The 13,429-nt window shown below is 49.6% G+C and overlaps 1 protein-coding gene across 7 annotated transcripts in view; it reads left to right on the top strand.

Annotated features, from left to right (window-relative positions):
- The window catches only part of NAV2 (neuron navigator 2), a 726,136-nt gene that overhangs the window by 559,678 nt on the left and 153,029 nt on the right, over nt 1-13,429 (top strand). For all 7 annotated transcript variants that reach the window (XM_077866218.1, XM_077866214.1, XM_077866215.1 and 4 more), the window contains 2 exons: nt 977-1,085; nt 2,991-3,380. In XM_077866218.1, the coding sequence (XP_077722344.1) occupies nt 977-1,085; nt 2,991-3,380 (499 nt within the window). The remainder of the gene's footprint in view (nt 1-976; nt 1,086-2,990; nt 3,381-13,429) is intronic.

The raw sequence follows: 13,429 nt of genomic DNA, 5'->3' as shown, positions 1-13,429 counted from the left end.
AAAGGTACCTGCTTCCTTTCATCATTCTTATACTTACTCCCCATCTCCTCTGCGCCATCTAAGCCCAAACAAAGCACAAGAGCCAGTGAACCCAGAGCAGGTGACTCTTGAGGGCACATGGTTTCCTAGCTTGTGTGTGGCCTGTTTCTGCTGGGAACACTTGGGCCAGCTCAGCCTCCACCTGGCCAGGTGTCCTGTGGAAAATCTTGCCCAGAGAATGGAAGTCTCTTGTCCCCTCTGAAGAAAAGCCTTCGGCCTTCTTGCTGGCTTCCCGCTCCGCAGCAGCAGCTGGTATGAGTTGGTGCTCGAGGTGGGCGCTGTGCTCAGGGGCTCCCCAGGCCCTCTCCCATCGAGTCCCCACAGCTGCCCTATGAGCTGGGTACTCTTGCTGTCCTCATTTTAGTACCATGGAATCTGAAGCACGGAGAGGGTCAGCACCTTCCCCACAATCACACAGCCAGTGATTCAGAGGAACCAGAATTTGAGGTGACACAGTAAATCTAACAGGAAGAGGCAAGCCTCTCTCTGTAGAAATACTTGTGACTAGGAAATAAAGATCTTTCAGCCACTGTGCACATCCCAGTCATGAAGTAGGGCTAGTAGATAACAGTGTGTTATCACCAATGGGTGAGCAAATAAAATGCCTCACCCACACTTTGGCAAGGGCAGGAAATGATTCGCAGGGAGTGCTTAGACCTAACTTACATGTGTTCCTTTATTGGAGACGGTTCAAAAATGTACCCCAGACTAGGTGCCTTGCTTCTCCTACAAGCTAGACGTTACCTACTTCAGGAGAGACCTGGAAGGAGAAGAAAGACTTCTTAGATTTAACAACTCACTTGGTCGTCCATCCTCCCATTCATTCTCAAATCCTTAAGCGCCCACAGTGAGCCAGGCCCTGAGCCTGGAACACACTGCGTTTCATGGAGCTCATGATCAATCAGAGAATTTAAAGTCTTGACCCTCCTCTTTCCAGGGGAAGATCCTGAGGCTCGGCGTCTGCGAACGGTGAAGAACATCGCTGACCTGCGGCAGAATTTGGAGGAGACCATGTCTAGTTTACGGGGGACTCAGGTCACACACAGGTACCGAAAGCGTGAATTTCTTCGCCAAATTGCAGGCTGCCTGGTTTTCACGCAGCTTCTCCCGTGTGTGTGCATGCCACTAGCAGGGCGGTTTGGCTAATAATGGAGTAGATACCTTTGATCCCCAGATGTGCTGGAACTCACAGAGAATGCCATACGACGTGCAGAAGAGAACTGTCAGGAGCAAAAATTAGTGTAGACTAGTTCCTCCCCAAAGCAGAAGGTGATTAATCCGCTCGACGGTAGATATTGTAGACCGGTTCCATTTAAGTTTCGCTTTCCTTGCATTTTCCAAGCCTGTAGTGTGCTGTTCAAATGAGCAGGTGAACTGTATTTGACCTGCGTGATAAAGCAAATAACTTAAATTCCTACCGAGTCCTCTGATACACAACACTCTGTAATGTTGTTAGTCATGCCCGCGTGTAGATCACGTAAGGAAATATTTATAAGAACCTACGATTGTGTTTAAACTATGATTTAGTTGGATGAAATCTAGGATTACATTGGAAACATTCATCAGGTTGTTTTCATGGTTGAGCAAGAAGCTGAAGAGGATGCAACCCTCAGACACCCCTTGGTGGATTTTGGCAGAACCAAGCTTTACGGTTGGTGTTGGGCTTTGATAATGAAGGCGAAGTCCTGGTTATCCCAGTGAACTCCCAGGGTGTCTCCTGTGTGTGTCCGATTTCAGTCTCTTTGATAAACGAAGAGAGCAAGGGGACAGCAGGGCTTCCGCACTCCCGGCAGCTTTGGCAAATCGGGATGAAGGACTGTGAGTTCTGTCTTAAAGAAGACGGGCCTGAACCTTGGGGGTCCCCTAAGTAGGAGGATAGGAAGGCCGTTTCTAGGATCGAAGGGAAACAAAAACAGTTGAGGCACCAAACTCGTTCTTCCGGAGGATGGTACACTTAGGGGGTGGTACTGTGGTGGCCCCTCCCCACCAAACCTTTAGGTATGTGATGGCATGGAGCCACCCACTGGACCCTGTGCCTCTGTGATCCTCTTTGGAGGACGAAACATCCTCTCTCCACCCTAATCACCAAAAGTGACTTGCTGGGGGATGTAACTGTTCAATGGCTTTCTTGGGATGGGCTAGGATGGTGATGATGACAGTGGGGGGACCTTCAGTGGTTTTTCTGCAGGAAATACCGTCTCTACTCAGTTGGGAGACCCCAGCACGCTCTTTGGAGGTACACCGACCAGCGTGCTTGTACCACAAGAGCTGCAGGGCCGGAAAGAGTGGGTACGGGAGGGTTTCCAAGGGCCAGGGATGAGCTCAGTCTCCTGGCAGATGCGGGTGCTTGTAATTCAGGCATCCTCAGTGGACCTCAAGCCGGGGTATTGACTACTCTCCCAGCCTTTTACCCTCAGAGTGTATTTGTCCTTTAGGATAAAATGGGGGAGAAGCCAAAGAGTGGAGGAAATTTTGCTTAGAGTTAGGAAATCAGGGTTCTTCCCACCTGCTTGGTCCAGAGGGAGCTGAGCGTGTGACAGGTGACACTGGGAGCTCCGGAGTAGAAGCGGGAGCTGCGACACAGTGTCTGAGAACATGCACGCCCTTGGGGACTTTAGGGCCTCTCGTTGTCGTTTCATCATTTTCTCTTGTCTTTCTTGGGCTCCAATAGTTAAGACCATTTAATCAAAGAAACTGGTAGTGGGTTATCTCGTACCATGTCTGAGGGGGAAAGTCTCTGCTGGCCTTGGCAGTGTTCCGCAGATGTGCACCAGCATCTTTGCGTTTTTCACAGAGGACACACGCCGCGTGGTACATGCGTGGCTGTTATTTGATCCTATTTTGTAGATGGGAAATAGTTCATAATTCCAAAAAGAATTTCAAGAGCCTGTAAACCGCAAAGGATACGAAGCCCGTGGGGGTCTAAGCCAAGGCCGGTTTTATGTTTTCAGCACGTTGGAAACCACATTTGACACCAACGTCACCACGGAGATAAGCGGGCGCAGCATCCTCAGCTTGACGGGCAGACCCACCCCCCTGTCCTGGAGACTCGGCCAGTCCAGCCCTCGGCTCCAGGCGGGCGACGCCCCCTCTATGGGCAACGGGTACCCACCTCGAGCCAACGCCAGCCGGTTCATCAACACCGAGTCGGGCCGCTACGTGTACTCTGCCCCTCTGAGGAGGCAGCTGGCCTCCAGGGGAAGCAGCGTGTGCCACGTGGACGTGTCCGACAAGGCCGCCGAGGAGATGGACCTGGAAGGCATCCGCATGGACGCCCCCGGCTACATGAGTGACGGGGACGTCCTGAGCAAGAACATCCGCACGGACGACATCACAAGCGGGTGAGTACCCGGGCTGGGCCGCGCTCTCTTCCGCGGGGCGCGCGGAGGCTCGGCAGCTGGTTCCTCTTTTGTAGGGCTTTGTTTAAAGTTCTCCGACGGAGATCAAGCTGTCTACTTCACTTTCTGTTCTGTCAGAGGCCGTGTGGGGCGGAGGGGACCCTTCTGGGCTGCGAGTCACCAGACGCGGGCTGCAGGCCAGGCTTTCGCCGGTGACCAGCCGAGGGGTCCTAGCAAGGCTCCACCAGCAGCCAGAGTGACTTGTGGAAACAAATCTATGATGCTGGTCCTTTATTTTATTTATTATTATTTTTTTTAAGATTTTATGTATTTATTCATGAATGACAGAGAGGCAGAGACACAGGCAGAGGGAGAAGCAGGCTCCATGCAGGGAGCCTGATGCGGGACTCGATCCCAGGATCCCGGGATCATGCCCTGAGCTGAAGGCAGACGCTCAACTGCTGAGCCACCCAGGCGTCCCTGTGTTTCTGGTTTTCTATAAGCACAAACCATAATCACATATACCTGTTACTAAACTCAAACTGCATTGTACTTTAACCTTTTTATTATTATCTGGAAGACTTTTGGTATCCAGCATGGCCTCAAGATTATCACCATCAATTCCCACTGTACTATGCTCCCGAAGTATTTTTGAGCTATTTTGAGATTTTGTGTGTGTGTGGTGTGTGTGTGTGTGTGATCCTGTAAGAGTTGCTTTATTTTTATTTTTTTATTTTATTTTTTAATTTTTTTGTAAGAGTTGATTTTATTGTCAAGCCAGTCTTAACCCTTAATAGGTGGGGTCTGGTCTTGATGCAGTATTGACAGTTTCCACAAGGTGGAGACGTTGAAACGCTGTCCGCGGAACCTTAGCGGCATCCCGGGACGTCCCAGTTAGCGCCTCAACGGTGAGCCTTTATCCCAGGGAAACAGCACAAGTGTTTACATTGCAGTTCCTGCCTCGGGAAGCCGTACACTTTTAGCAAGTGAGATATGCTCAGAGCAAGTGTAGATAAAAGTACAGAAATGTAAGCAAACCACCCAATTATTGAAATTGGAGAACTCTGGTCTGGTTTTTCTTCCCCATTTCTTTTAATGTAAGAACTTCTTCAAGATGAGGAGGGCGGAAGCCCAGATCGTATCGAATGCTCCGTTGAGTTGTAACACTCTGGAACACTCCATGGAAATGCATGCGAGTTTCTGCTTTGGGGCCAAGTTACCCGTTTCCCTTCATATACTGGGTCCAGGGCAGCTTTAATGCCCTTCGTGCTCATTTCTTCTTCCTCTTATACACACGACAACACGTAGTCCTTGAAGGACTGGGCTCTTCTGTGCTTGGGGAGATCTGCTGAGTTAAGTCCTACCCCTGAAGCAGTTGATGTGGTGGAAAGAAAACAGACTGAGACGTCGAACCAAGCTGGAGCCCTGCTCTGCCCCTTGCAAGCGCCGCGACATTCGGTGCATCACTTCACTGCCCCTGAGCCTTGCAGCGCTGCAATTAATACGGTCTTTAACCTTCCACAATTAGATCTTTCTCTCTGAGGTTGTATCTGATTAATGGCAGGTATCTGATGAAGACACAGAGTTTCAGACACGGTCTAGATGTCTTATCAACCTCAAACATCCAGACACTTGAAAACAGTGAGATGATTAAAGTTTTCATCCAGATGCTTGTTTGGCTTAGTGGGAACAGCCTTGATGTATGAGTAATACATAAATCCCTTTGGGGACACTTTAAGGAAAGTTTTTGTGAAAGTTTACAGTGAGTTTATTTAGAGTGCCTGACGTGGAAGTTAAATTCTAGTTTCTGAAAACCTATGACCTTGGTGTTTTTTTGTTTTTGTTTTTGTTTTTGTTTTTTTTAGTTTAAATGATACATTGGACCCCAGCTTGGTATTTAGCAGCTGTTTTTTCCCCCGTCTCTAGTTCATTGTCTCCACTGGCTACGTGTGCAAGTGCACCCGTGTGCATCGTTCAGTTCTCCCTAAGATGGGGCTGAAATTACTTTATTTCTGTTGAGTTTTGCTAAGAACCTAATAGCAAATGCCCTTTGTCTTTTTGAGTGGGTATTTATTAAACTCTTCCATTGCATTTGGTATGCCCTAGGCATGTCTGAGTACTTCACAAGTTGTCGCCGGACCTCACCACTTCCTTTTATTAGACTGATAAATCGGGCTTTGGCTGTACTTAATGGAAAAGAAATTAAAATAACAGACGAAGATGTCTCTTGCTAAGTTTTGATCTGTGAAGTCAATCCATTTACTGATCTTCTAAAAATTCAAAGTGCCATATGGTATAGAATAAAATTAAAGGGACAGACTTAGCATCCATATGTTTGGAAAGATGATTTTTTTTTTTTCTTTTCAAAGGAGGCACTGACTTGTATCCTGTTCCAAAGCATACATCCCTTCCTAGGGGGGGAAAAATGATCATTTAAATTTAATGTCAGAAATTTTTCCAAGAACCTTTGATGGCTTCCCATTTCTGGTGGGAACAGATCTCAACTGAACGTGGGAGGCTCTTTATGGTCTTTTCATCATCTGCCCGCCCTGCCTTAGCGCTGGCCACATCCCACCTCACGTGCCCCATGCTCATCACTGCTCTGATCAGTACCAAAGGCTGTGTCCTGCATGTGTAACGCTTGGTGCTTCAGGACGTGGCTCTTTCTCCATGATGGTGTTCCTTTCCCCTCGAGCCCATCTGACTGATCTGAAAAAATAAACACCTCCAAAAACATAATAATAAAAGAAACACCTCCTCCATGATGTGCTCCTGAAGTCCCCAGCCAGAGTTACCTCTGTCTGTGTGTTTCGCAGTCTGTGTCTGTCTCTCTGTCTTCCCCCAAAGGTGAAGCTCCTGGAAGGCAGGCAGTGCCCCTTACTTTTCTGAACTCAGAGACTTACAAGTAGGTATTTGATGAATGTCTGTGCTCCACCACCCTCGCAGGACCTGGGGCTTGTGGAGCCTTGCCCCCACCAGCTGTGAAACTCAGTGATTCTATCTACACAACTTGGAGAAAAATCTGCTTCACCCCTGGTGTCTTTTTAGTGTGATGCATGCCCCATCTAGTGGCCAGCGTGAGATGCGATGCTGTGGTTGTGAGGGCTGTTTAATTCTTGTCTTCTGTTGGCTCAGGACTGAGGGCTGGTGTTCCCCGGGGCAGAGGAAGGGGCACATGTAGCAGTTGGTTTGCTTTCCAATGTGGCTTGACCTGGAGTGCAGCGTGGGAGAGAATGCGGGGCTGTGAGCTGGGTGGTCCTCCGAGCTGGCTTCGTGACGGCCGCGGTCTTCCCCGTTTAGGTGTCAGGGATTTCTCCATCAACAGATAGTGCCTGTGCACTGGCACCTGCTGGGGCTCTCGCTTCAGGAGGAGAGGCGCCCACCCCTGCTGGATCGCTCAGAGCTCCATAAATACATCAGAGTGTGTCTTAGTTCAGGCTGCTCGAGCAAAACACCACAGGCCGGGGGCTTAAGCCACAGACATGTATTTCTCACAGCCCTGGAGGCTCTCAGTCCCAGATCGGAGGGCCAGCCTGCGTGGGTTCTGGTGAGCCCCCTTCCTGGCTCGCTCTGTCCTCACGTGGCAGCAGAGGAGGCTTTGCAGTGTCCTCCTCCTCTTATAAGGACACAAACCCCATCCTGAGGGCTCCACCCTTTCCGTGACCTCATTAAACCCACTTACCCCCCAGGCGTAATCCAACATGTGAACAACATACAAACATATGAATTGGCAGGAGTTACAGAGCCACACGCGTAATCTGTAACAGGGGTTCCATGCTTGCATACATCATTTGCACACGCAACACCTGCGTTTAGATTGCTTTTTCCATCATTACTGCCCCGTCACCTCTTCCCAGAAGCTTTCCATGATTCCTGTCTAAGCTCAGGCGGTGGTTCTTTCCTCTGAACTTATCCGTAATAGAGCTGATAATACTACCTCAGAATTACTATAAATGTGTGTATGTGTATCAAATCAAACAAGACACAAAATATATTTTTTATTCTATTTTTTTATGTTTTTAAAGATTTTATTTATTTGAGAGTGAGCAAGCAAGCACGAGGGAGCACAGAGGGGAGAGGGAGAGGGAAAGGGAGAAGCAGACTCCCTGCTGAACAGGGAGCCCGACGTGGGACTTGATCCCAGGACCCTGGGGTCATGACCTGAGCCGAAGGCGGATGCTTCACTGGCTGAACTACCCAGACGCCCCCAAAGTATTTTTTAGACTGTTTCAGTGTGTCGATTGTGAAGAAAGTACAGAACCCATACCTGTTACAAGCTCTTAAAGGTGAAAGTCAGATCTGTCGTAGATGTTCCTGTATCTTCATCAGTCGGCACGATGCCTGTTCAATAGTAAGTAGTCAGTAAGTGCTCGTTGAGTGAATGCTACACCGGGCCGTCAGCAGTGTGAGCCCAGTCCCATGGCCCTGGAGGAGTGGCTTGAGATCAAAGCCCCTTGAACTTCAGGCCCAGCCTTGGCATCTGTCCTCTCCTTGGCCCTATCTTGTGCTGTCATTCCACACCTCTGGCCACCTCCATCACAGTGAGCTGGACCTTGACGGTACAGGAAAAGGAGACCGCCCACCACACGAGGGCACACGCTGGGGGATTGTGGAGGTGGAGGTCCTGTTCTCCTCTTCCTTCCTCAATGACCGTCATGGACAGAAGTGGGAGATATTTCTCTCCAGGCCAGCGTAGATCACAGCAGACGGGGCCATGAGTCAAAAAGACAGCACCAGTATCGTGAAAGGCTCTTTCTTATCTGGTAAATGGTTCTCATGGTCTGTCCAGACCAGACCTGAAGTGACCTTGCTAGGCTGTTGTTCCTGGCAAAGTGATAGGAGAGGAAGCCAAAATACCCCTTGGAGCCAAAATGCACCCTGGAGCCAAGACAAATGAGTTTAGGTGAGGCTGTCCTGAAAGGCCCTGGGTCGTCGCAGGGTATGGCAGGAGCCTCTGGGATGTGGAAAGGACGGGCTCTTGTTTCTCTGGGTTGATCCCTCTGCAACGATCTTGCCGATTCATAAGGTCCTTAGAAGGCACAGCAAGACCAGGTTGCCGGTCAGCCCCTGGGCAGGTTCTGCTGGGGTTCAAAGTGTCTTGCTGTCTTGGAAATGTAGACTCAGCTCCGTAGACAGACCTTGGGCAAGTCCCTTGTTCCCCATGCACCACCATCCTCTTAACGTGCACGTGCCTCCACATGCACACGGACACACACCCACTTATAAACCATCAGCGGAGCTCCAGCATGAAGCCACAAGCCCAGAGTAGCCCAGTAGGCTGTCGACGGAGCTGGGCCAGGTCCCAGTGTTGGGGTCTTTTCATTCTTCTCTGCTTCCCTCAGCATTTCCTCGCTGACAGGTCTTAATGGTGTATGAATTCACAGAAACCATAAATCCCTTTGCCCTGTCTGATATTTTCCCTGGTGTTAAATATCCCGGGCAAGTACAGTGGCCCCTGTTTCATAAGAAGCTCTCTTCAGAGTAAGCGAGCACAGAGTGTCGTGCAGGGGGCAGGATTAATTTCCCCAAGTGTTGCAGAACAAGTGACAGCTTCCCCTGCCTGGTTGTGAGGTCATCTGACGTGGGCGCTTTGATGGATGGATGGCCCTGGCTACCAAGATCAGTTGTCCCTGAGGGCCGGGGAGGCTTTAGCTGGGTCCTCCTTCCATCCATGGTCGACCCTCTTGATTTACTGAGTGTGGGAAATCTATCAGCCCTTATTGGCAGCTGGGTAGGCAGTTTTATCAGAGAAGAAAGAACAGTCGAGCCGACAACAGCCTGAAAGTGGAGAAAGTCCCCAGAATTCCTGAGCCTACTTCAGCCACTGTGGGTGACGATAGATGGAGGGGGCAGAGACCAGGATTTAAGAAAGATTTACTGGGAACAGCTCCATGAAATGACGTGTGGTCCAGCTTCGGCATGGGCAGCCGAGACCTCCACTCATAACTAATAACAAATGTTGGCCTCATAATTTATGGGGAAGAGAGGGGAGGGGGGGACATGTCTTGTCTTCTCAGGAAACCAGGCCCTGACTTCTTGAGAATTTCCTAGCTTGCTTTGGGATTTGAATCCCTTCCTACCTTCCCCCTCACTCCCCTCGCTCCCCTCCCTACACCTTTCTGCAGGAAAGGAGAGGGAAAAGGGAATAAAACAGGGTGCTTTGGGAGGAGAAAGCCATACCTCAGGCCTCCTTGAAGGGTCCTTGAAGGGGCTCTGACCACCTGCTCTGTCACTCTTACCAGCACGGGTCCCAAAGCATGGGCTTTCGTCAAGTTGGAAACGAAAGCCCCCTTAGGCCTGCCTTCCGAGGTGCCTCTAGGTAAAAGACAGTAAAATTCTATTTAAATGTGTTTATTGGATTTGTTTATGGATTAGAGACTATGCTAAAGGCTCTGAGGTCAAGAGAAATGAGCAAGACCCAGTCCCCTGGATCCTGCTGTCACAGAGGGAGGCTCATGGCACAGGGAAGTGCATACGTCATTAGATGGAGAGCCCTCGAGACCCAGCAGGGAAGCAGTGAGCTCTGTGGGGACCACTCATGGGGGATGCAGAGAGGACTGGGAGGTAGGGGCGGCAGGCAGAGCGTGGGCTGTGCGGTCCTGCCTGGATGCTGTGCCTGGCTCCAGCACCCTTAGATGTGGGTCCTCGAGCAGAGGACCCAGAGGATGTTCACTACCATGGCACCCAGCAGCTGCAGCACCTTCAGGACATGTGAGCTGGGTCTTAAAGGATAAACAAGCAGCAGACCAAAGTCCAGAGCAAGGGCATGAAGACATATGGGCATGGGTGTGTTGTTGTTTTTTTTTTTTTTAATATTTTTTATTTATTTGAGAGCACAAGTGGGGTGGAGGGGTACAGGGAGAAGGAGAAGCAGACTCCTCACTGAGCAGGGAGCCCGATGTGGGGCTCAATCCCAGGACCCCAGGATCATGACCTGAGCCAAAGGTAGATGCTTAATGGCTGAGCCAGCCAGACGCCCCAAGTGTTTTTATGATGGGTTAGAGATTGAAGACAGGAATTGCTGGGCTCTGGTCAGAAGCTGTGAGAGTCCAGAGAGCAGTGATACGGCTCTGGGTATGGCCGAGGCTGTGGCAAGAGACGTGCAGAAGGGCCCAAGAGTTTCACGTTGAAATCAGCCTGATGTGGTTGGGCAAAGGGTGTGAAGGCGCCAGGGCGACTTCTAGGTTTGAGCCTGTGCTGGAAGTGGCTGGGAAAAAGTTGACATTTGTCCTTAATACCCTCCATCCCAGAATTCCCTCTTGCATGTGGGCACCCACCCAGGGCCCTCACATTGCATCAGTCCCCAAGCCAGCTCCAAGCTAGCTCCAAGCCAGCTCCAAATCAGGGCTGGCTGAGTGTTTTAAATGATTTTTTTTTAATTTTATTAATTTTTTTAATGTGAGATACACAGAGAGAGGCAGAGACACAGGCAAAGGGAGAAGCAGGCTCCCTGCAGGGAGCCCAATGTGGGACTCGATCCCAGGACCCCAGGGTCACACCCTGAGCCAAAGGCAGTTGCTCAACCGCTGAACCACCCAGGCGCCCCTGGCTGAGTGTTTAAGCAGAGTACAAGGCAGCCTACAGAATGCACCTCTAGGGGTTTTAAGAAAACTCCAACCCCATAGCCTTCCAATCCTTGCCCTGAAATAGCTCAGGGCCCAGTGGGGGAGGTTGCCCCGTTGGTCAACACTTAATTCTAACCCAAGGCAAGTGGTGATTTGTGCTAGCATCGAGAAGCAAAGTGTGGGGGCTCCTAGTAGGATCTGAGAATGGAGCAGGCCCTGTAGGGGTCCTTTATGTTCTCACCTTATCCTTGGGGAAGGCAGCTTTTCTCATCTGCAAATGAGAATAGTCATGCCCAGGAGCTGCCTGCCATGGATCGAATGAGGTAACGCACGAGGAATGCTGGTATGGTGTCTGGGCATTGTGAATCCTTCCGGATCATCCTCTTAGGGATGATGTTGGTGAGGTTCAGTGGGATACGATGTACATATAATACCTAGTTCAGTGTCTGGTGCAGGGTAAAAGTGTTCACTGTGTTTCATTCTCTTCCATCTTTCCGTATCCTCAAATCCCAGGGAGACCTCTTGATGCATGGGGTTTGGGGCAGGACCATAACTGATGCTCATGTGGGAAATGTCACTACCCCTAAACACTCCAGCCGACAGCCCGCGTGTCAGGTTAGAGCACTGTGCTGTGATGAATCAGGCCGAGCAAGGTGCTCCTTCCTTTCCTTCCCACCACCTGGACTATCTGCTGTCTGGTCGGAATAGACTTCCCGCCCTTCACAAGGCCCTTCGTTGGTAAGCAGCATCAACAAAACCTACAGCAGCTTCTGGGTATTACTCAGATTGGCCCCAGGTGCTTAACCAAGGGAACTTCCACCTGGGGTCCATTCATCAGCGCTACGAAGAGACTCTGCATTTTTCTCAAGTTGACAAATCTTTTTTTTTTTTTTAAGATTTTATTTATTCGTTCATGAGAGACACACACAGAGAGAAAGAGAGGGGGGGGGGGGCAGAGACACAGGCAGAGGGAGAAGCAGGCTCCATGCAGGGAGCCCCATGTGGGAATTGATCCTGGGACTCCGGAATCGCGCCATGGGCCAAAGGCAGGCACCAAACCGCTGAGCCACCCATGGATCCCTCAAGTTGACAAATCTTGAGCAAGTTCCACCTCCTTCCCTGGCTGTGCTCTGGCGTATGCCCAGCAGGATTTGTTCTCAGGCCTGGACTATTGGGTACTCTGTATTTGGGGGACTCCCTTTTGATCACTGTAGGCCCTTCTCAGGGTAAACCTGGGACCCATGAACTCACATGGACCGAGGGGTACTTACAGGAAAAACGTGTTCCAACTCCGAAGCTCTCAGTAGATGACAGGGGATAGGGTAGGGGCTGACACGTATTGCTCTCTCTCTCTCTCTCTGAATGCTGAGTATCTTACGTTATCCCCCAGACTCAGGCTTTACATGATATTTTCATTTTACAATTAAGGAAAACGAAGACACAAGAGGATATTGTTACTTAATTGTTTTAAGCCCATGGAAGAGATGAAAAAGATGGCCTCATATCTTACTGTTTCTTTCCCTCTGTGTGCTGGGATCTCAGAGTGATTTTGGCACCTTTGTTGCTTTGCTGTGGTTGGTTATTCGGTCCTGCATCCTTCGGGATGATGCACCCTCCTTGCCGAAGTGCACTGGTCTGCAAGCCCCTAACGTACCTTGAATGGAGAGCATCGAGGTGTCAGAGACCCCAAGGTCCCCTAGTTTTCCTGTTAAGCTTTGGTACAGCTCTCTAGGTCTAGAGAACCCAGTCCATGTTTATTTTTATCATAAGCATATAGATCCCTGAAAATACCCTTCCTAGTTAGTTTTCAAGGGCCAGCAGCTACAGAGTGGCTCAATAGATTTATGATGGTGAGGTTGGAGAATACGAAGTTCGAGTTGAGGTGAATATGAAAAGAAACATTTGGATGAGAGGTTGGGAGTATTTTGGCCCTGAGTCAGTAAACCCATGTTGAAAGACTCAAAAAAAAAAAAAAAAAAAAAAAAAAAAAGCCATATGTGCCTTTACTCAGATCAAGATAAGAAACTGAAGTTTTCTTGGGAATTCACGATCCTCGCATCCTGCTGCTCTGGAGGCATGGTATGATGGAAGAAACTTCAGGCTTTGGACTCCGAGGACCTGACTTCATGTTCTTTGCTTGCCAGTTGTGTGACCTCAGGGCGGTCGCTTCATTCTCTGCGCCTCTTCCCATCTGTTAGGTGGCAGCCTACCATTTAGGTGTGTGGTGGGAAGGAAAGAGAGAGACTGTGTGTAAAATGTTTGACACACGGGATGGTGGTTCCCTTTAGTCTTCTCAGACTAGTTGCATTTATCTGCCTCACTCATTTTTTTTCTCCTACTGAGAATATTCTTGCTAAGATGATCTCCTGCCTTTCCTTTTTTTTTTTTTTCGTTTCTTATTCTTGAGAGCAGTGATCACATTTCAGCTCGCTGTGTCAGAGTTGATCTGTGTATTAGTGTCCTCCACAAAAAAAAGTTGGTGTGGCA

This window comes from Canis aureus, chromosome 23 (assembly GCF_053574225.1).
Source record: "Canis aureus isolate CA01 chromosome 23, VMU_Caureus_v.1.0, whole genome shotgun sequence".
NCBI classification, from domain to species: Eukaryota; Metazoa; Chordata; class Mammalia; order Carnivora; family Canidae; genus Canis; species Canis aureus.
Note: the sequence above shows the minus strand (reverse complement) of the source record. Positions and strands in the feature narration are given on the sequence as shown.